At 43.9% G+C, this 22115-nt stretch overlaps 1 protein-coding gene across 2 annotated transcripts in view; it reads left to right on the top strand.

Moving 5' to 3' along the window:
- Nucleotides 1–22115, top strand: part of LOC110528830 (lysine-specific demethylase 6A) — a 91216-nt gene that overhangs the window by 8126 nt on the left and 60975 nt on the right. For both annotated transcript variants that reach the window (XM_021610962.2, XM_021610963.2), the window contains exons 3-7: nucleotides 13564–13672; nucleotides 14687–14736; nucleotides 15869–15927; nucleotides 16761–16881; nucleotides 17523–17577. In XM_021610962.2, coding sequence (XP_021466637.2) covers nucleotides 13564–13672; nucleotides 14687–14736; nucleotides 15869–15927; nucleotides 16761–16881; nucleotides 17523–17577 — 394 coding nt within the window. The remainder of the gene's footprint in view (nucleotides 1–13563; nucleotides 13673–14686; nucleotides 14737–15868; nucleotides 15928–16760; nucleotides 16882–17522; nucleotides 17578–22115) is intronic.

Genomic DNA, 22115 nt, shown 5'->3' on the forward strand with positions numbered 1-22115 from the left:
CGGTCCTCTGGCAGTCTCTATGGGGGTGCCACAGGGTTCAATTCTCGGGCCGACTCTTTTCTCTGTATATATCAATGATGTTGCTCTTGCTGCGGGCGATTCCCTGATCCACCTCTACGCAGACGACACCATTCTATATACTTCCGGCCCGTCCTTGGACACTGTGCTATCTAACCTCCAAACGAGCTTCAATGCCATACAGCACTCCTTCCGTGGCCTCCAACTGCTCTTAAACGCTAGTAAAACCAAATGCATGCTTTTCAACCGTTCGCTGCCTGCACCCGCACGCCTGACCAGCATCACCACCCTGGATGGTTCCGACCTTGAATATGTGGACATCTATAAGTACCTAGGTGTCTGGCTAGACTCTAAACTCTCCTTCCAGACCCATATCAAACATCTCCAATCGAAAATCAAATCAAGAGTCGGCTTTCTATTCCGCAACAAAGCCTCCTTCACTCACGCCGCCAAACTTAGCCTAGTAAAACTGACTATCCTACCGATCCTCGACTTCGGCGACGTCATCTACAAAATTGCTTCCAACACTCTACTCAGCAAACTGGATGCAGTTTATCACAGTGCCATCCGTTTTGTCACTAAAGCACCTTATACCACCCACCACTGCGACTTGTATGCTCTAGTCGGCTGGCCCTCGCTACATATTCGTCGCCAGACCCACTGGCTCCAGGTCATCTACAAGTCCATGCTAGGTAAAGCTCCGCCTTATCTCAGTTCACTGGTTACGATGGCAACACCCATCCGTAGCACGCGCTCCAGCAGGTGTATCTCACTGATCATCCCTAAAGCAAACACCTCAATTGGCCGCATTTCGTTCCAGTTCTCTGCTGCCTGTGACTGGAACGAATTGCAAAAATCGCTGAAGTTGGAGACTTTTATCTCCCTCACCAACTTCAAACATCTGCTATCTGAGCAGCTAACCGATCGCTGCAGCTGTACATAGTCTATTGGTAAATAGCCCACCCATTTTCACCTACCTCATCCCCATACTGTTTTTATTTATTTATTTTTCTGCTCTTTTGCACACCTATATCTCTACCTGTACATAACCATCTGATCATTTATCACTCCAGTGTTAATCTGCATAATTGTAATTATTTGCCTACCTTCTCATGCCTTTTGCACACAATGTATATATAGACTCCCCTTTTTTCTACTGTGTTATTGACTTGTTAATTGTTTACTCCATGTGTAACTCTGTGTTGTCTGTTCACACTGCTATGCCTTATCTTGGCCAGGTCGCAGTTGCAAATGAGAACTTGTTCTCAACTAGCCTACCTGGTTAAATAAAGGTGAAATAAAAAATTTTAAAAAAAATTGGGAGTCCCATAGGGCGGTGCACAATTGGCCCAGCGTTGTCCGGGTTTGGCTGGGGTAATCCGTAATTGTAAATAAGAATTTGTTCTTAAACTGACTTGCATAGTTAAATAAAAAAATGAAACAATCAAATTCAAACATAAAAAAAACTCCAGGGTGGCGCAGCAGTCTAAGGCATTGCATCTCAGTGAGGGACGCATCACCTACAGACCCAGGTTCGATCCCAGGCTGTGTCACAACCGGCCGTGAGCAGGAGGCCCATGGGGTGGCGCACAATTGGCCCAGTGTCGTCTGGGTTAGTGGAGGGTTTGGCCGGGAGGGGCTTTAGCGACTCCTTGTGGTGGGCCGTGTGCCTGCAGGCTCATTTCGGTCGTCAGTTGAACAGTGTTTCCTCAGACACTGGTGCACCTGGCTTCCGTGTTAAGAGGGTGGGTGCTAAGAAGTGTGGTTTGGCGGGTCATGTTTCGGAGGAAGTATGACTCGACCTTCACATCTCCAGAGCCTGTTTAGGAAAATGCAGCGATGCGATTGCAATTTGATATCATGAAAAGGGGGGTAAAATACAAAAAACATATACAGTACCAGTCTAAGGTTTGGACAACTACTCATTCAAGGGTTTTCTTTACTTTTAGTATTTTCTACATTGTAGAATAATAGTGAAGACGTCAAACATATGAAATAACACATGTAGTAACCAAAAAAGTGTTAAACAAATCAAAATATATTTTAGATTCTTCAAAGTAGCCACCCTTTTACCTTGACGGCTTTACCCACTCTTGGCATTCTCTCAGCCTGCTTCATCTGGAATGCTTTTCCATATGCTGAGCACTTGTTGGCTGCTTTTCCTTCACTCTGCAGTCCAACTCAACCCATACCATCTCAATTGGGTTGAGGTCAGGTGATTGTGGAGGCCAGGTCATCTGATGCAGCACCATCACTCTCCTTGGTCTAATAGCCCTTACACAGCCTGGAGGTGTGTTGGGTCATTGTCCTGTAAAATAAACAAATAACAAATAAGCAATTTGACTATGAATGCCTGTTTCTCCTCTGAACAGTTATGTTAAGATATGTCTGTTACTTGAACTCTGAAGCATTTATCTGGGCTGCAGTTTCTGAGGCTGGTAACTAATGAACTTATCCTCTGCAGCAGAGAACTCTGGGTCTTCTTTTCCTGTGGCGGTCCTCGTGAGAGCCAGTTTCATCATACAACTTGATGGTTTTTGAACCTGCATTTGAAGAAACTTTCAGTTCTTATTTTTCCGTGCTGACTGACCTTCATGTCTTAAAGTAATTATGGACTCTGGTTTCTCTTTGCTTATTTGAACGGCCCTGAACTAACTTTTATTTGACTATGTAAACTGGAAACCACATATCCTGAGGCTGCATTCATTGTAGCTGGGCTAATCTGAAAACAAGACTCCTTTAAATTCTATCAGCATATTGATTGTGCAACCAGGGCTGGTAAAACCCTGGATCATTGTTATTCTAACTTTTATAAGGCCCTCCCCCGCCCCCCTTTTGGAAAAGCTGACCATGACTCCATTTTGTTGCTCCCAGCCTATAGACTGAGACTAAAACAGGAAGTTCCCGCGCTCAGGTCTGTTCAAGTGCATCAGCGATGTGGTACCCACAGCAACCATTAAAACATTCCCAAACCAGAAACTGTAAGCGCAAACCACTGCTTTTAACCAGGGCAAGGTGACCGGAAACATGACCGAATACAAACAGTGTAGCTATTCCCTCCGCAAGGCAATCAAACAAGCTATAGAGACAAAGTAGAGTTGCAGTTCAATGGCTCGGACACGAGGTATGTGGCAGGGTCTACAGTCAATCACGGATTACAAAAAGAAAACCAGCCCTGTCGCGGACCAGGATGTCTTTCTCCCAGACAGACTAAATAACTTCTTTGCTCGCTTTGAGAACAATACAGTGCCACTGACACGGCCCGCTACAAAAACCTGTGAACTCTCCTTCACTGCATCCGACATGAGTAAAACATTTAAACGTGTTAACCCTCGCAAGGCTGCAGGCCCAGACGGCATCCCCAGCCGCGTCCTCAGAGCATAGCTGGTGTGTTTACGGACATATTCAATCAATCCTTATCCTAGTCTGTTCCCACATGCTTCAAGAAGGCTACCATTGTTCCTGTTCCCAAGAAAGCTAAGGTAACTGAGCTAAACGACTACTCACTTCCGTCATCATGAAGTGCTTTGAGACTAGTCAAGTACCATATCACCTCCACCCTACCTGACACCCTAGACCCACTCCAATTTGCGTACCGCCCCAATAGGTCCACAGACAACGCAATCGCAAGCACACTGCCCTAACCCATCTGAACAAAAGGAACACCTATGTGAGAATGCCGTTCATCGACTACAGCTCAGCATTTAACACCATAATACCCTCCAAACTCATCATCAAGCTCTCGACCCCGCCCTGTGCATCTGGGCACTGGACTTCCTGACGGGCTGCCCCCAGGTGGTGAGGGTAGGTAACAACATCTCCACCCCGCTGATCCTCAACACCCCACAAGGGTGCGTTCTGAGCCCTCTCCTGTGCTCCCTGTTCACCCACGACTGCGTGGCCATGCACGCCTCCAACTCAATCATCAAGTTTGCAGACAACACTACAGTGGTAGGCTTGATTACCAACAATGATGAGACGGCCTACAGGGAGAAGGTGAGGGCCCTCGGAGTGTGGTGTCAGGAAAATAACCTCGCACTCAACGTCAACAAAACAAAGGAGATGATCGTGGACTTCAGGAAACAGCAGAGGGAGCACCCCCCCTATCCACATCGACAGGACAGTAGTGGAGAGGGTAGTACGTTTTAAGTTCCTCGGCATACACATCACGTACAAACTTAATTGGTCCACCCACACAGACAGTGTGGTGAAGAAGGCACAGTAGCGCCTCTTCAACCTCAGGAGGCTGAAGAAATGCGGCTTGTCACCAAAAGCACTCGCAGACCTTTAGATGCCCAATCGAGAGCATCCTGTCGGACTGTATCACCGCCTGATACGGCAACTGCTCCGCCCACAACCGTAAGGCTCTCCAGAGGGTAGTGAGGTCTGCACAACGTATCACCGGGGGCAAACTACCTGCCCTCCAGGACACCTACACCACCCGATGTCACAAGAAGGCCATAAAGATCATCACGGACAACAACCTCCCTAGCCACTCCCTGTGCACCCTGCTATCATCCAGAAGGTGAGGTCAGTACAGGTGCATCAAAACAGGGACCGAGAGACTGAAAAACAGCTTCTATCTCAAGGCCATCAGACTGTTAAACAGCCACCACTAACATTGAGTGGCTGCTGCCAACATACTGACTCAACTCCAGCCACTGTAATAATGGAAACATTTTTTACATCAATTTATCACTAGCTACTTTAAACAATGCCACTTAATATGTTTACATAACCTACATTACTCATCTCATATGTACACTGCTCAAAAAAATTAAGGAAACACTTAAACAACACAATGTAACTCCCAAGTCAATCACACTTCTGTGAAATCAAACTGTCCACTTAGGATGCAACACTGATTGACAAATGTCACATGCTGTTGTGCAAATGGAATAGACAACAGGTGGAAATTATAGGCAATTAGCAAGACACCCACAATAAAGGAGTGGTTCTGCAGTTGGTGACCACAGACCACTTCTCAGTTCCTATGCTTCCTGGCTGATGTTTTGGTCACTTTTGAATGCTGGCGGTGCTTTCACTCTAGTGGTAGCATGAGACGGAGTCTACAACCCACACAAGTGGCTCAGGTAGTGCAGCTCATCAGGATGGCACATCAATACGAGCTGTGGCAAGGTTTGCTGTGTCTGTCAGCGTAGTGTCTAGAGCATGGAGGCGCTACCAGGAGACAGGCCAGTACATCAGGAGACGTGGAGGAGGCCGTAGGAGGGCAACAACCCAGCAGCAGGACTGCTACTTCCGCCTTTGCAAGGAGGAGCACTGCCAGAGCCCTGCAAAATGACCTCCAGCAGGCCACAAATGTGCATGTGTCTGCTCAAATGGTCAGAAACAGACTCCATGAGGGTGGTATGAGGGCCCGACATCCACAGGTGGGGGTTGTGCTTACAGCCCAACACCGTGCAGGACGTTTGGCATTTGCCAGAGAACACCAAGATTGGCAAATTCACCACTGGTGCCCTGTGCTCTTCACAGATGTAAGCAGGTCTGGAGACGCCGTGGAGAACGTTCTGCTGCCTGCAACATCCTCCAGCATGACCGGTTTGGCAGTGGGTCAGTCATGGTGTGGGGTGGCATTTCTTTGGGGGGCCGCACAGCCCTCCATGTGCTCGCCAGAGGTAGCCTGACTGCCATTAGGTACCAAGATGAGATCCTCAGACCCCTTGTGAGACCATATGCTGGTACGGTTGGCCCTGGGTTCCTCCTAATGAAAGACCTCATGTGGCTGGAGTGTGTCAGCAGTTCCTGCAAGAGGAAGGCATTGATGCTACGGAGTAGCCCGCCCGTTCCCCAGACCTGAATCCAATTGAGCACATCTGGGACGTCATGTCTCGCTCCATCCACCAAAGCCACGTTGCACCACAGACTGTCCAGGAGTTGGCGGATGCTTTAGTCCAGGTCTGGGAGGAGATCCGTCAGGAGACTATCCGCCACCTCATCAGGAGCATGCCCAGGCGTTGTAGGAAGGTCATACAGGCACGTGGAGGCCACACACACACACTACTTAGCCTCATTTTGACTTATTTTAAGGACATTACATCAAAGTTGGATCAGCCTGTAGTGTGGTTTTCCACTTTAATTTTGAGTGTGACTCCAAATCCAGACCTCCATGGGTTGATAAATTTGATTTCCATTGATCATTTTTGTGTGATTTTGTTGTCAGCACATTCAACTATGTAAGGAAAAAAGTATTTAATAAGAATATTTCATTCATTCAGATCTAGGATGTTATTTTAGTGTTCCCTTTATTTTTTGGAGCAGTGTATATACTGTACTCGAAACCATCTACTGCATCTTGCTTATGCCGTTCTGTACCATCACTCATTCATATATTTTTATGTACATATTCTTCACCCCTTTACACTTGTGTGTGTATAAGGTAGTTGTTGTGGAATTGTTAGGTTAGATTACTCGTTGGTAATGACTGCATTGTCGGAACTAGAAGCACAAGCATTTCCCTACACTCGCATTAACATCTGCTAACCATGTGTATGTGACAAATAAAATTTGATTTGAGCTGTTCTTGCCATACTATGGACTTGGTCTTTTACCAAATAGGGCTATCTTTTGTATATCACCCCTACCTTGTCACAACACAACTGATTGGCTCTTTACGCATTAAGTAGGTAACCAATTCCATAAATGAACAAGGCACACCTGTTAATTGAAATGCATTCAAGGTGACTACCTCATGAAGCTGGTTGAGAGAATACCAAGAGTGTGCAAAGCTGTCATCAAGGCAAAGGGTGGCTACTTTGAAGAATCTGAAATATAAAATATATTTAAATTTCTCACTTTTTTTGGTTACTACATGATCCATGTGTTATTTAATAGATTTGATGTCTTCACTATTATTCTACAATGTAGAAAATATTAAAAATAAAGAATCCCTGGAATGAGTGTGTTTCCAAACTTTTGACAGGTACTGTATGTGGACACCCCTTCAAATTAGTGGATTTGGCTATTTCAGCCACACCTGTTGCTGACAGGTGTAAAATAGAGCACACAGCCATGCGATCTCCATAGACAAACATTGGCAGTAGAATATCCTTACTGAAAAAGCTCAGTGACTCAACGTGGCACCTTCATAGGATGCCACCTTTCCAAGAAGTCAGTTTGTCAAATTTGTGCCCTGCTAGAGCTGCCCCGGTCAACTGTAAGTGCTGTTATTCTGAAGTAGAAACGTCTAGGAGCAACAACCGCTCAGCTGCGAAGTGGTAGGCCAAACAAGCTCAGAAATCGTCTGTCCTCGGTTGCAACACTCACTACCGAGTTCCAAACTGCCTCTGGAAGCAACGTCAACACAATAAATGTCTGTTGGGAGCTTGAGGAAATGGGTTTCTGTGGCTGAGCAGCCGTACACAAGCCTAAGCTCACAATGCCAAGCATCGGCTGGAGTGGCCACCATTGGACACTGCAGCAGTGGAGACGCGTTCTCTGGAGTGATGAATCACGCTTCACCATCTGGCAGTCCGGTTGACGAATCTGGGTTTGGCGGATGCCAGGAGAACGCTTATTGCCCGACTGCATAGTGCCAACTGTAAAGTTTGGCGGAGAAGAATAAAGGTCTGAGGCCATTTTTCATTGTTCAGGCTACATATGCACACACTGAACAAAAATATAAACGCAACATGTAAGGTGAACTCAAATACACACAAAGCTTTCTCTCATTTTGTGGACAAATTTATTTCCATCACTGTTAGAGAGCATTTCTCCTTTGTCAATATAATCTATCCACCTGACAGGTGTGGCATATCAAGAAGCTGATTTAAACTGCATGATCAGGTGCAACCTGTGCTGGGGACAATAAAAGGCCATTCTAAAATTTGCAGTTTTGTCAACACAATGCCACAGATATCTGCAATTGGCATGCTGACTGCAGGAATGTCCACCAGAGCCGTTGCCAGAGAATTTAATGTTCATCTCTAACATAAGCTGCCTCCAATGTTGTTTTAGAGAATTTGTCAGTACGTCCAACCGGCCTCACAACCGCAGACCAGCCCAGGACCTCCTCATCCGGCTCCTCTTGACCTGTGGGATCGTCTGAGACCAGCCACCCAGACAGCTAATGAAACTTATTTTGATGGAAAAGTAGAGCCCTTTTAGAATGGGGTAAATACCTTTTCACTGTGTGTGTGCGATTAGCTACCAGCTATGGCATAAAATGACACTGACCACAGAAATTACAGCATTTATTGTATCTATAAATGTGCTCATACTTTGAACTACATTTTTATTCGCAAATGCGAGTGAAATGCTTGTACTGTAGAGCCCTGACCACCCGCCAATGTGGCTGGTAAAATAGACATCTTACCTGCCAATGCCAAAATCTACCTGCATTTGGCGGGTTTCATTTTAGGTTCTGGAACGTACCCCTTTTTGTTTTGCCATATGCAGTACAACAGACATTTACGCTCGTCTGGTCTGCATAACACACAGGATGTAACCAAATGACTGGTCCCACAGAGGGAACTCGTTTTGTAATGGAGTTAGTGGCCGTACACAGATAGTATACCCACGTTAGGTTCTGTTCTTCCCCAGCCCATTCCTTGCCTTCTGAGTGATCTAATACCTCAGTATTGCCACTATCCCTCAACGTTGATGAATATTGAGTAGGCCAAGGGCATACGTGAATCTCGTCACTCACTAGTGTTATTGGTTCACTGTCATAGCACAAACTCCCCTGAACTTGGCAGTCCAGTTGAGTGCCAAGTGGACGTTCTACCCACCTCACCCTCCCCAAACACACACGTTTCAGAGACAAATACCTAATGCTGTTATCGAGTTAATCATTGGCTGGTCAATATCTACATTCTTTAAGTGCTCGATCTGCAAACAGTTTTGAATCTGTCTTGTTCAAACATACTTTTTTTTCTTCTCTCTCTCGCTCGCTTGGTGAGTGGTTGATCTAAGAGCCACCCAGATATAGGGCCTAACTGTAAATGACACCAGAATTGGCAACAGTGAATTAAACAAGTTTAAGTTAAAAAAGTTAAGCAGATCTCTTAGGCAAGAGTCATTCCACTTGTGAGTGTTTGTGGCTAATATGCACTTACTGTTGAAGTCGGAAGTTTAAATGTATTTGGCTAAGGTGTATGTAAACTCAGTTTTTCATAATTCATGACATTTAATCCTAGTAAAAATTCCCTGTCTTAGGCCACTTTATTTTAAGAATGTGAAATGTCAGAATAATAGTAGAGATCTATTTCTGCTTTTATTTATTTTATCACATTCCCAGTGGGTCAGAAGTTTACATACACAATTAGTCATTGGTAGCATTGCCTTTTAAATTGTTTCACTTGGGTCAAATGTGTCGGGTAGCCTTTTACAAGCTTCCCACAATAAGTTGGGTGAATTTTGGCCCATTCCTCCTGACAGAGCTGGTGTAACTCAGTCAGGTTTGTAGGCCTCCTTGCTCGCACGTGCTTTCTCAGTTCTGCCCACAAATGTTCTATAAGATTGAGGTCAGGGCTTTGTGAGGGCCCTCCAATACATTGACTTTGTTGTCCGTAACCTTTCTAGGGCAGGCTTTCCGCTAGCGGAACCCCTCAACAACATTCCGCTGAAAAGGCAGCACGCGAAATTCAAAAATATTTTTTTGAAATATGTAACTTTCACACATTAACAAGTCCAATACAGCAAATGAAAGAAACTTATTTTTAATCTACCCATCGTGTCTGATTTCAAAAAGGCTTTACAGCGAAAACACAACATATGATTGTTAGGCCAGAGCCAAGTAAAAAAAACACATTTTTCCAGCCAAAGATAGGAGTCACAAAAAGCAGAAATATAGATAAAATTAATCACTAACCTTTTTAATCTTCATCAGATGACACTCATAGGACATCATGTTACACAATACATGTACAGTGCCTTGCGAAAGTATTCGCCCCCCTTGAACTTTGCGACCTTTTGCCACATTTCAGGCTTCAAACATAAAGATATAAAACTGTATTTTTTTGTGAAGAATCAACAACAAGTGGGACACAATCATGAAGTGGAACGACATTTATTGGATATTTCAAACTTTTTTAAAACAAAAACTGAAAAATTGGGCGTGCAAAATTATTCAGCCCCTTTACTTTCAGTGCAGCAAACTCTCTCCAGAAGTTCAGTGAGGATCTCTGAATGATCCAATGTTGACCTAAATGACTAATGATGATAAATACAATCTACCTGTGTGTAATCAAGTCTCCGTATAAATGCACCTGCACTGTGATAGTCTTAGAGGTCTGTTAAAAGCGCAGAGAGCATCATGAAGAACAAGGAACACACCAGGCAGGTCCGAGATACTGTTGTGAAGAAGTTTAAAGCCGGATTTGGATACAAAAAGACTTCCCAAGCTTTAAACATCCCAAGGAGCACTGTGCAAGCGATAATATTGAAATGGAAGCTCATACAAGGAGAAGACTGATCAGAGATGCAGCCAAGAGGCCCATGATCACTCTGGATGAACTGCAGAGATCTACAGCTGAGGTGGGATACTCTGTCCATAGGACAACAATCAGTCGTATATTGCACAAATCTGGCCTTTATGGAAGAGTGGCAAGAAGAAAGCCATTTCTTAAAGATATCCATAAAAAGTGTCGTTTAAAGTTTGCCACAAGCCACCTGGGAGACACACCAAACATGTGGAAGAAGGTGCTCTGGTCAGATGAAACCAAAATTGAACTTTTTGGCAACAATGCAAAACGTTATGTTTGGCGTAAAAGCAACACAGCTGAACACACCATCCCCACTGTCAAACATGGTGGTGGCAGCATCATGGTTTGGGCCTGCTTTTCTTCAGCAGGGACAGGGAAGATGGTTAAAATTGATGGGAAGATGGATGGAGCCAAATACAGGACCATTCTGGAAGAAAACCAGATGGAGTCTGCTAAAGACCTGAGACTGGGACGGAGATGTGTCTTCCAACAAGACAATGATCCAAAACATAAAGCAAAATCTACAATGGAATGGTTCAAAAATAAACATATCCAGGTGTTAGAATGGCCAAGTCAAAGTCCAGACCTGAATCCAATCGAGAATCTGTGGAAAGAACTGAAAACTGCTGTTCACAAATGCTCTCCATCCAACCTCACTGAGCTCGAGCTGTTTTGCAAGGAGCAATGGGAAAAAATTTCAGTCTCTCGATGTGCAAAACTGATAGAGACATACCCCAAGCGACTTACAGCTGTAATCGCAGCAAAAGGTGGCGCTACAAAGTATTAACTTAAGGGGGCTGAATAATTTTGCACGCCCAATTTTTCAGTTTTTGATTTGTTAAAAAAGTTTGAAATATCCAATAAATGTCGTTCCACTTCATGATTGTGTCCCACTTGTTGTTGATTCTTCACAAAAAAAACGATGTATTGAATCAATCTTTAGGATGTATTTAACATAAATCATCAATAAGGTTCCAACCGGAGAATTCCATTGTCTGTAGAAAAGCACTGGAATGAGAGCTAACTCTGTCGGGACCGCACGTCACGAGCCTGAGACACTCTGCCAGACCCATGACTCATTCAGCTCCCATTCCCCCCTCCTTTAAAGCAGAAGCCAGAAACAAGTTTCTAAAGACTGTTGACATCTAGTGGAAGCCTTAGGAAGTGCAACTTGACCCCATAGACACTGTGTATTCGGTAGGCCAAGCTTTGGAAAAACTACAAACCTCAGATTTCCCACTTCCTGGTTGGATTTTCTTCTCAGGTTTTTGCCTGCCATATGAGTTCTGTTATACTCACAGACATCATTCAAACAGTTTTAGAAACTTCATAGTGTTTTCTATCCAATATTAATAATAATATGCATATATTAGCATCTGGGACAGAGTAGGCGGCAGTTCACTCTGGGCACGCTATTCATCCAAAAGTGAAAATACTGCCCCCTATCCCAAACAGGTTAAGCCATTGTCCATTTGGAAGAACCATTTGTGACCAAGCTTTAACTTCCTAACTGATGTCTTGAGATGTTGCTTCAATATATCCACACATTTTTCCGTCCTCATGATGCAATCTATTTTGAAGTGCACCAGTCCCTCATGCAGCAAAGCACCCCCACAACATGATGCCGCCACCTCCATCCTTCAAGGTTGGGATGGTGTTCTTTGGCTTGCAAGTCTCTCCCTTTTTCTTCCAAACATGATGGTCATTATGGCCAAACAGTTCTATTTTTGTTTCATCAGACCAGAGGACATTTCTCCAAAAAGTACGATCTTTGTACCCATGTGCCGTTGCGATCCGTAGTCTGGCTATTTTATGGAGGTTTTGGAGCAGCGGCTTTGCAGAGCAGCCTTTCAGGTTATGTCAATATAGGACTCGTTTTACTGTGGATATAGATACTTTTGTACCGGTTTCCTTTAGCATCTTCACAAGGTCCTTTGCTGCTGTTCTGGGATTGATTTGCACTTTTCGCACCAAAACACGTTAATCTCTGGGAGACAGAACGCGTCTCCTTCCTGAGCGGTATGACGGCTGCATGGTCCCATGGTGTTTATACTTGCGTAGTATTGTTTGTACAGATGAACGTGGTACCTTTAGCCGTTTGGATGAACCAGACTTATGGTCTACAATTTTTTTTCTGAGGTCTTGGCTGATTTCTTTTGATTTTCCCATGATGTCAAGCAAAGAGGCACTGAGTTTGAAGGTAAGCCTTGAAATACATCCACAGGTACACTTCCAATTGACTCAAATTCTGTCAATTAGCCTATCAGAAGCTTCTAAAGCCATGACATCATTTTCTGGAGTTTTCCAAGCTGTTTAAAGGCACAGTGAACTTAGTGTATGTAAGTAGTGTATGTAAGCTTCTGACCCACTGGAATTGTGATACAGTGAGTTATAAGTGAAACAATCTGTCTGTAAACAATCGTTCGAAACATTACTTGTGTCATGCGTAAAGTAGACCAACTTGCCAAAACTATAGTTTGTGAACAAGACATTTGTGGAGTGGTTGAAAAACAAGTTTTAATGACTCAAACCTAAGTGTATGTAAACTTACGACTTCAACTGTGTGTGTATTCTGCAGGTGTGTGTGACAGACTATCTGAAGAAATGTTCTGATGCAATGCTTAGTTGCTCTTTGTGTATATTTAGTGATTGTGCTCTGTTTCAGAAGCTATGTCCTCAGAGCTGTTACTCAGAATGCAGGGAAACAATGTTTATGGGTTTCTAGAGTTCAGCAATAGTCCTCCAGGAGTGGGTGTGTTTAATATGTGTGATTAGGCCTCAGGCAGAGCCATCCCTGTGAGTGATGCGCATCTCGCTGTGTTTTTTATTTTCCAGTGTAAGAAGTCCAAATCACAACATGGCCCAACACACACAATGAACAGAAATCCATACCATTGCTCCCATTTATATGGACATTGATAACTGATTGAAAAGTGGCACTCTATCCCCTATATAGTGCACTACCTTTGACCAGGTCAAAATTAGTGCGCTATGTAGGGAATAGAAGGCCGTTTGTGACTCATCCCATGTGAGACTTCCTGGTAAGAGACACTGCTGTCTGTGTTCATGCTGAGTTTCTTCTTGCTTTATTTGTCCCCAGGCTGTTCGTTCCTATGATTCTCTCATCTTGAAGGCTGAAGGAAAAGTGGAGCCAGAGTTATTCTGCCAGCTAGGCCACTTCAACCTCCTCCTGGAGGAGTACGCTAAAGGTGAGTTGATGCCCCTCTTGCGCTCTCCCCCCTCGCTCGCTCCCTCCCCCCCTGTATGGACATTGTTTTGCGAACATTAAGTCAACATTTCTACATGCCGTGTGGCATTATTCAAGTGTGTTAACTTCTGTGCAGCATCAGCGGGGAGCTAACATGATGCTCTCCAGACTCCCAGTGCAGCCTAAAGTCAAGTGGAGCAGGCAGGGTGCTTTCACACTTTAATAAGGTGGACATCGGCTGCACTGATAGACTGTTGAACCGTGAGACACATTTGACAGAAGTACCAACGGTAACAAAAATGATAGTCCCGAACCATTTTTCATGTTGTAGTATTGGAAAAAGTCCAGAGGTTTCAGTATAGCGTGCAACACTTGTGTCTACTCTGGTCTTGGCACATGGGCTCCAGCCAACAGCTGGCAGACAGAGTGGGATAGTCTACCCGATGAGATTATTGTGAGAATATTTGTCAAAACGGCAGTCAAGCATCAATCAAGCCCCTTGAAATGTATTGTAACGGAACATGAAGATCACCGTGCACTTTCAGCACAATGTGAAGTTAATCTGGAGTTCCCACTAGGCACAGATGTCTATTCCACATTGGTTCAATGTCGTTTCATCTGTAGCCTAATAAACTGCATTTGGTCTCAAGTCCAAATCAGTATTTGTGCATAAAGGCATTTCCACCAGCATTTATCACATAATTAATTTTAGAGACGCAAAAAGATCCCACCGTGTCGAAAGAACAAGTTATCTATCCATATTTATAAAAATGTAATTGAGTTGTGCATAACAGTATGGTAACAGGGTTTCTGTCACACTCGATTTACCTCCCTTTATTTGTTTTCCTTGTCCCCCCCCCACCTGGGTTAAAAACTGAATTAAACTTAATTTCAGTTAGATGCAGTTGACCCCAACTTGGCATTGCTGAAAACAAAGCTGGTCTTATAGCAAAGTTAGTTGGTGTTAACCTTTTGGTATGTCTGGTATTTAATATCCCTCTTCTTTCTTTCACAGCATTATCAGCATACCAGAGGTACTACAGCTTACAGTCCGACTACTGGAAGGTGAGAAAATACTACTGACGGACACACCCTCTGAAAGCTTCTGCATGCTTTGGTTTCGGCTGGAGCCTATTCAAACTGAACAAATGTGCTCACAAACTCCCTTAAAAGACCTTCGCTTGGAAAAAATAGAGAAGGTGACAATAGCTCTGTTTGTCCCTCTTTAGACGCAGTAGCCAGTATACACTTCCTCAAAATAGTCAGAATTAAACTAACTCAAGTTCTTTCTTTTAATTTGGATGTTTGTGTCAGATCTTAGTCGTGTAATTTACATCTAAGATGTTTGGTGCAGTGTTTCTCAAGTGAAATGTGCATGAAAACGAGTCGTCTATCCTTGATGACAAACACTTAATTGAAGAATTCCTACAATTGACCAAAGATGGGCGAAGAGGCGTAGACTTTGGCTCAACTTCAGCTTGTCACGGAAAAAAATGTAGTGTGCACGAATAGCTGAAACACCGTTGCCAAAGCTCACAATGAACAAACACGTCACAAAATGTATGAACAAACTGTTCCCAACAGTTTCTGATGGGGAAGCATGCGGACACCTTTACTCTCACGCTCTTTCTTATCTGTGGAGCTCTTATAGTAGTAATGTCTCCATTCTACTTCTACTGCAGATTATATTCTGCTCATGTTCATCCTCAACCTGCCAAGGTTAACCCATTCACATCGCACCGGCCGACCAACCAGACACAGGAAGTGTGTGTGGTTATGATTCAGGGGTTTGTCTGGAGGCACGCTGTGGGTTGTGGCTTTCAGATTAGACTCATTCTCTGCCGTTTTCTGTTTGAGTCGAGAAATCTGTGGTGAGATGTGAGCATTTGGTAGGCCTACATGGTGATTCCATTTGAGCGGCGGCCAGCAGAGACGATCCCCAAAAGGCTTCTAGTGCAGTAACCAGTCATTGCACAAAGAAAGACTTCTATTGCTTGTGGTTAAAATGAATGGTCCATAACTAATGACGACAGATTAAGACGGATGCCTTATAGAGTGGGTTTCTGGAAGGGCTCCTATGCAGACGACATGTCTGGGCTGCAGCCATTTTGAAAGCGTTGTTTTGTGTAGGCGTGTGTGTGTGTGGCCTGTAACTAATTAGTCTTAATGGTGCTCTGTGTGCATCTGCCTCTTCCAGAATGCTGCCTTCCTATATGGCCTGGGCATGGTCTACTTCCATTACAACGCCTTTCAGTGGTGAGTAGCTGTTTTATACTACCTAAGTATGGAGGACTAGATTATGATGGTGTTACAGGTATTATACCTGTGTGTGTGCGTGCGTGCGTGCATGGGAAATAAATGTGTATGGTTGCCATGGTGACACCGTCACCAGTTGCATCCCACATGGCACCCTATTTAATTTTATAGTGCACTTGTTTTGACCATGACCCCTACAGGCCCTGGTGAACAGTAGCGCATAGGGAGCCAGTTGTGAAGAATCCCAGTTTTAATCATGTTGTGAAGAAACCAGGAAGAGCTCCAGTTTTAATCATGTTGTGAAGAAACCAGGAAGAGCTCCAGTTTTAATCATGTTGTGAAGAAACCAGGAAGAGTCCCTGTTTTTAATCACGTGAAGAAACCAAGAAGAGCTCCTGTTTTAATCATGTTGTGAAGAAACCAGGAAGAGCTCCAGTTTTAATCACGTTGTGAAGAAACCAAGAAGAGCTCCTGTTTTAATCACGTTGTGAAGAAACCAGGAAGAGCTCCTGTTTTAATCACGTTGTGAATAAACCAGGAAGAGCTCCTGTTTTAATCACGTTGTGAAGAAACCAGGAAGAGCTCCTGTTTTAATCAAGTTGTGAAGAAACCAAGAAGAGCTCCTGTTTTAATCACGTTGTGAAGAAACCAGGAAGAGCTCCTGTTTTAATCACGTTGTGAATAAACCAGGAAGAGCTCCTGTTTTAATCTGTGTTCTCTGTTCAACACTGCAGTGCTGACTCTTCATCTTCTTTGAGTGGCGTCTCCCATTTCTAACTTGGAATATATTTATTCTCTCTCTCTCTCTCTCGCCATCTCTTCTCCTCCCCCAGGGCGATTAAAGCTTTCCAGGAGGTGCTGTACATCGACCCCAGTTTCTCACGAGCCAAGGAGATCCACCTGCGACTCGGCCTCATGTTTAAGGTCAACACCGACTACGAGTCAAGCCTAAAGGTACTCTGCCTGCCTCTCTCCTCCACCAGTGGAGCCACCACAACATTTCCCACAGGACATCCAGGGAGGAACATTAGTGTAGAATGATAAAAAAATACATATATAAAATTTTTTTATATGTTGGCACCTTATTCTATTGATCAGGGATGGGCCACAAAATCTGAACTCATTATGGGGGTCTCAGTGGCTCGTGGGTCTGTGTACCCACATCCATACCCACACATGCAGCCAGGTCTTTTGGGGGATCCTATGCACAAAGTAGTTAATTTCATGCAATTCTACTAATTTTGCCATGGGGCGGAGAGAAATGTTTGCATTTTTTTATATTTGAGTGAGACTAACAAACAACCAATGGGGGACTGTAAAGAGGACTTGCACAGTGTGCAATCTCTTCATCAGTTGCCCACTCCCTTGTTCGTTCTCTCCTGCTCTCTAATTGCAGTGCAGAAAGTGACCAAGGGGAGAGGCAGCTTGCTGAAAAATTGATTTCCTTGTGTCTGAGTCTGACAGTCAGGGAAAAGGAGTGTCTCAGTGCATGGGGATTCATGTATAGGAATTACCTTTTGCATTATTCTTTTGTTTCTGTGTATTTCTTGTCCTTCAGTGGATGTTAATGCCTTGATATTCTGTTCTGTCGACAGCATTTCCAGCTGGCTTTGATTGACTCCAACCCCTGCACTTTGTCCAAAGCTGAAAGTAAGTAGTGTGAATAAAGATAATTCGGTAATGCAAGTTAACTTTTTTTAAATATGCATGTTGATGTTCATTTGAGATTTAACTACAGAGATGTACTGGACAAATTGGCCAACTATGTTGATTGAGAGTAGGGATGGGCATGCGTAATGGAGTACTCAAACTGTTGTTATATATATATATATATATATATTGTGAAATGTTTGTCTTGAAGACCACGTTAGTTTGCTTTGACTCTAGTGTTCCATTTGAACATGTGCATTTGCAGGACACCACAAAAATAAACCAAGCCAAGCATCACAGTTCTGCTCGCTAAATTCCCTTTCCCCTACATGTCTCTCACTCAATTGCGTACTGACCACTTCCTCTACACACGCATTCTGTGTGCGCCTACAGAAATAAATGCCTATTAAAAACACAGTCCATTCAGAAAGTATTCAAACCCCTTGATTTCCACATTTTGTTACGTTACAGCCTTATTCTAAAATGAATTAAATAAAACACATTCCTCATCTACACACACTACCCAATAATGACAGAGAAAACAAGTTTGTAGACATTTTTGCAAATGTATTAAAAATAACTTCAATACCTTATTTACATAAGTATTCAGACTCTTTGCTATGAGACTTGAAATTGAGCTCAGGTATATCATTTTTCCATTGATCATCCTTGAGATGTTTCTACAACTTGATTGGAGTCCACCTGGGGTAAATTCAATTGATTGGACATGATTTGGAAAGACACACCTGTCTATTTAAGGTCCCACAGTTGACAGTGCACGTCAGAGCAAAAACCAAGCCATGAGGTCGAAGGAATTGTCCGTAGAGCTCTGAGACAGGATTGTATTGAGGCACAGATCTGGGGAAGGATACCAAAACATTTCTGCAGCATTGAAGGTCCCCAAGAAGACAGTGGCCTCCGTTCTTAAATGGAAGAAGTTTGGAACCACCAAAACACTTCCTAGAGCTTGCTGCCCGGCTAAACTAAGCAGTCGTTAGGAGAAGGGCCTTGGTCAGGGAGGTGACCAAGAACCCCATGGTCACTCTGACAGAGCTCCAGAGTTCCTCTGTGGAGATGGGAGAACCTTCCAAAAGGACAACCATCTCTGCAGCACTCCACCAATCAGGCCTTTATGGTAGAGTGGCCAGACGGAAGCCACTCCTCAGTAAAAGGCAGATGACAGTCCGCTTGGAGTTTGCCAAAAGGCACCTAAAGGACTCTGACCATGAGAAACAAGATTATCTGGTCTGATGAAACCAAGATTAAACTATTTGGACTGAATGCCAAGTGTCACGTCTGGAGGAAACCTGGCACCATCCATACAGTGAAGCAGCATCATCCTGTGGGATGTTTTTCAGTGGCAGGGACTGGGAGAGTAGTCAAGATTGAAGGAAAGATGAACGGAGCAAAGTACAGATAGATCCTTGACCAAAACGTGCTCCAGAGTGCTCAGGACCTCAGATGGGCGAAGGTTCACCTTCCAACAGGAAAATGGCCCTAAGCACACAGCCAAGACAACGCAGGAGTGCTGGCTTTTGAGGCTCGCCCGGACCGGGGTATGTGTTGTGAAGCTAGCTACAATAAGGATTAGGCACAATAGTGGAATTTGCGGTTTGCCTACAAAATAGAGGTTTGACAGTGATGCAAATGAATACAAATAGTATAATTATGCCCTACTTTTATTTTCAAGGCTTTCCTCAAGGTCCACTATTGTGGCTAATCCTTATTGTGGCTCGCTTCAAATAGATGGGTCCGACCACCACTTAATAAAATAAGAACTGTCTTTTAAGTAAGGGTTATTTTAGATGACAGGTAGCTAACTATATAGCTACTGAAACAATGTCGTTTTGCTATGTTTTTGGGAAGGACTTTATTTGCATCCATGAGCTAGCTATCTTTTTTTTTATGACCAGCACTGAAGGTGCGCAAGACAACTTTACCAGCATCATAGCATGCGTATCGATGAATCGTTGTAAACAAATGAAATACAAGTGATGGTGTAATAACTACGTAAAAAAATGTATGATCCTGTTAAATTATTGTATGACGTGCAGTCATTTTCACGTCCTGATTGGTCAACAAGGTGATTTGACACGTCAAATAGGGTTGGTGATTTGAATCCAGACTATCACATCCGGTCGTGATGTGGAGTCCCATAGGGCGTCAAATAGGGTTGGTGATTTGAATCCAGACTGTATCACATCCGGTCGTGATGTGGAGTCCCATAGGGCATCAAATAGGTTTGGTGATTTGAATCCAGACTGTATCACATCCGGTCGTGATGTGGAGTCCCATAGGGCGTCAAATAGGTTTGGTGATTTGAATCCAGACTGTATCACATCCGGTCGTGATGTGGAGTCCCATAGGGCGTCAAATAGGGTTGGTGATTTGACCTGTCAAATAGGGTTGGTGATTTGACCTGTCTTTTTGACATGCAAAGACCTAAACGGCGTTCCATAGAAATCCTGGTTGAGACTGAACAAATGAACAGCGAAACAGCACAGCAAGTAAGTGAGGGAAATAGGTTTTGATTGTTTTACTGGTAATGGGGACATAAGTAAATGCCAACAAAATAACTTTTTGGTCAGTGTGGTGTATGTGTGTGTAACCTTTCTATTTAACTAGGGAAGTCGGGTAAGAACAAATTATTTACGATGACGGCCCGGACGACGCTGGGCCAATTGTGCTTCGCCCTAAGGGACTCCCAATCACACGGTCTAAGTCACTGCATTTCAGTGCAAGAGGCATCACTACAACCCCTGGTTCGAATCCAGACTGTATCACATCCCGCCGTGTTTGGGAGTCCCATCGGGCAGAGCACAATTGGCCCGGGGTAGGCCGTCATTGTAAATAAGAATTTGTTCTTAACTGACTTGCCTGGTTAAATAAAGGTTATACACAATGACCAACCAAAACGTTATTTTGTTGGCATTTACATAAGTCCCTATTACCAGTAAAACATAATGAAAACTAATTTCTTTCACTTACTTGCTGTGCTGTTTCATTCTCAGCCAGGATTTCTATTGGGTCTTTTTGTGTAAAAAAAAATACACGTCAAATAACAGTATTTGATGTGTCAAATAAGCTTGTTGACCAATCAGGACCTGAATATGACTGCACGTCACAAAATAATTGAACTCAGTTATTACACAGTGATTACACTGTCACTCGTATTTCATATGTCACAACGTTTTGTCTACGTATGTTATGATGCTGGTAATGTTCTCTCGTGCACCTCTAGTGCTGGTCATAAAAAATCTAATTTATTTATATAGCCCTTCTTACGTCAGCTGATGTCACAAAGTGCTGTACTTAAACCCAGTCTAAAACCCCAAACAGCAAGAAATGCAGGAGTAGAAGCACGGTGGCTAGGAAAAACTCCCTAGAAAGGCCAAAACCTAGGAAGAAACCTAGAGAGGAACCAGGCTATGAGGGGTGGCCAGTCCTCTTCTGGCTGTGCCGGGTGGAGATTTGTAACAGAACATGACCAAGATGTTCAAACGTTCATAAATGACCAGCATGGTCAAATAATAGTAATCACAGTGAACAGGTCAGGGTTCCATAGCCGCAGGCAGAACATTTTAAACTGGAGCAGCAGCGCGGCCAGAGTCATCATGCCAGGTAGTCCTGAGGCATGGTCCTAGGGCTCAGGTCCTCTGAGAGAGTGAGAGAGAAAAGGAAAGAGAATTAAAGAGAGCGTACTTAAATTCACACAGGACACCGGATAAGGCAGGAGAAATATTCCAGATTTAACAGATTGACCCTAGCCCCCCGACACTAAATACTGGAGACTGAGACAGGAGGGGTCAGGAGACACGGTGGCCCCATCCGATGATACCCCCAGACAGGGCCAAACAGGCAGGATATAACCCCACCCACTTTGCCAAAGCACAGCCCCCACACCACTAGAGGGATATCTTCAACCACCAACTTACCATCCTGAGAGAAGGCCGAGTATAGCCGTTCCCGTTCACCTTCACACTCCTGGGCCAGACTACACTCAATCATAGGAACTACTAAAGAAATGAGTCTTCAATAAAGACTTAAAGGTTGAGACCAGATCTGCGTCTCTCATATAGGTAGGCAGACCATTCCATAAAAATGGTGCTCTATAGGAGAAAGCCCTGCCTCCAGCTGTTTGCTTAGAAATTCTAGGGACAATTAGGAGGCCTGCGTCTTGTGACCGTAGAGTACGTGTAGGTATGTACGGCAGGACCAAATCGGAAGACGGGTAGGAGCAAGCCCAGGTTAGCAGTAAAACCTTGAAATCAGCCCTTGCCTCAACAAGAAGCCAGTGTAGGGAGGCTAACACTGGAGTAATATGATCACCTTTTTTTTATTCTAGTCAGGATTCTAGGGTAGACGGAAAGTAGAGCATTGCAGTAGTCTAACCTAGAAGTAACAAGAGCATGGATGAATTTTTATGCGTCATTTTTGGACAGAAAATGTCAGATTTTTTGCAATGTTACGTAGATGGAAAAAATCTGTCCTTGAAAAAGTCTTGATATGTTCGTCAAAAGAGAGATCAGGGTCCAGCG

The sequence above is a fragment of the Oncorhynchus mykiss genome, chromosome 7 (genome assembly GCF_013265735.2).
Source record: "Oncorhynchus mykiss isolate Arlee chromosome 7, USDA_OmykA_1.1, whole genome shotgun sequence".
In the NCBI taxonomy this organism is placed as follows: domain Eukaryota; kingdom Metazoa; phylum Chordata; class Actinopteri; order Salmoniformes; family Salmonidae; genus Oncorhynchus; species Oncorhynchus mykiss.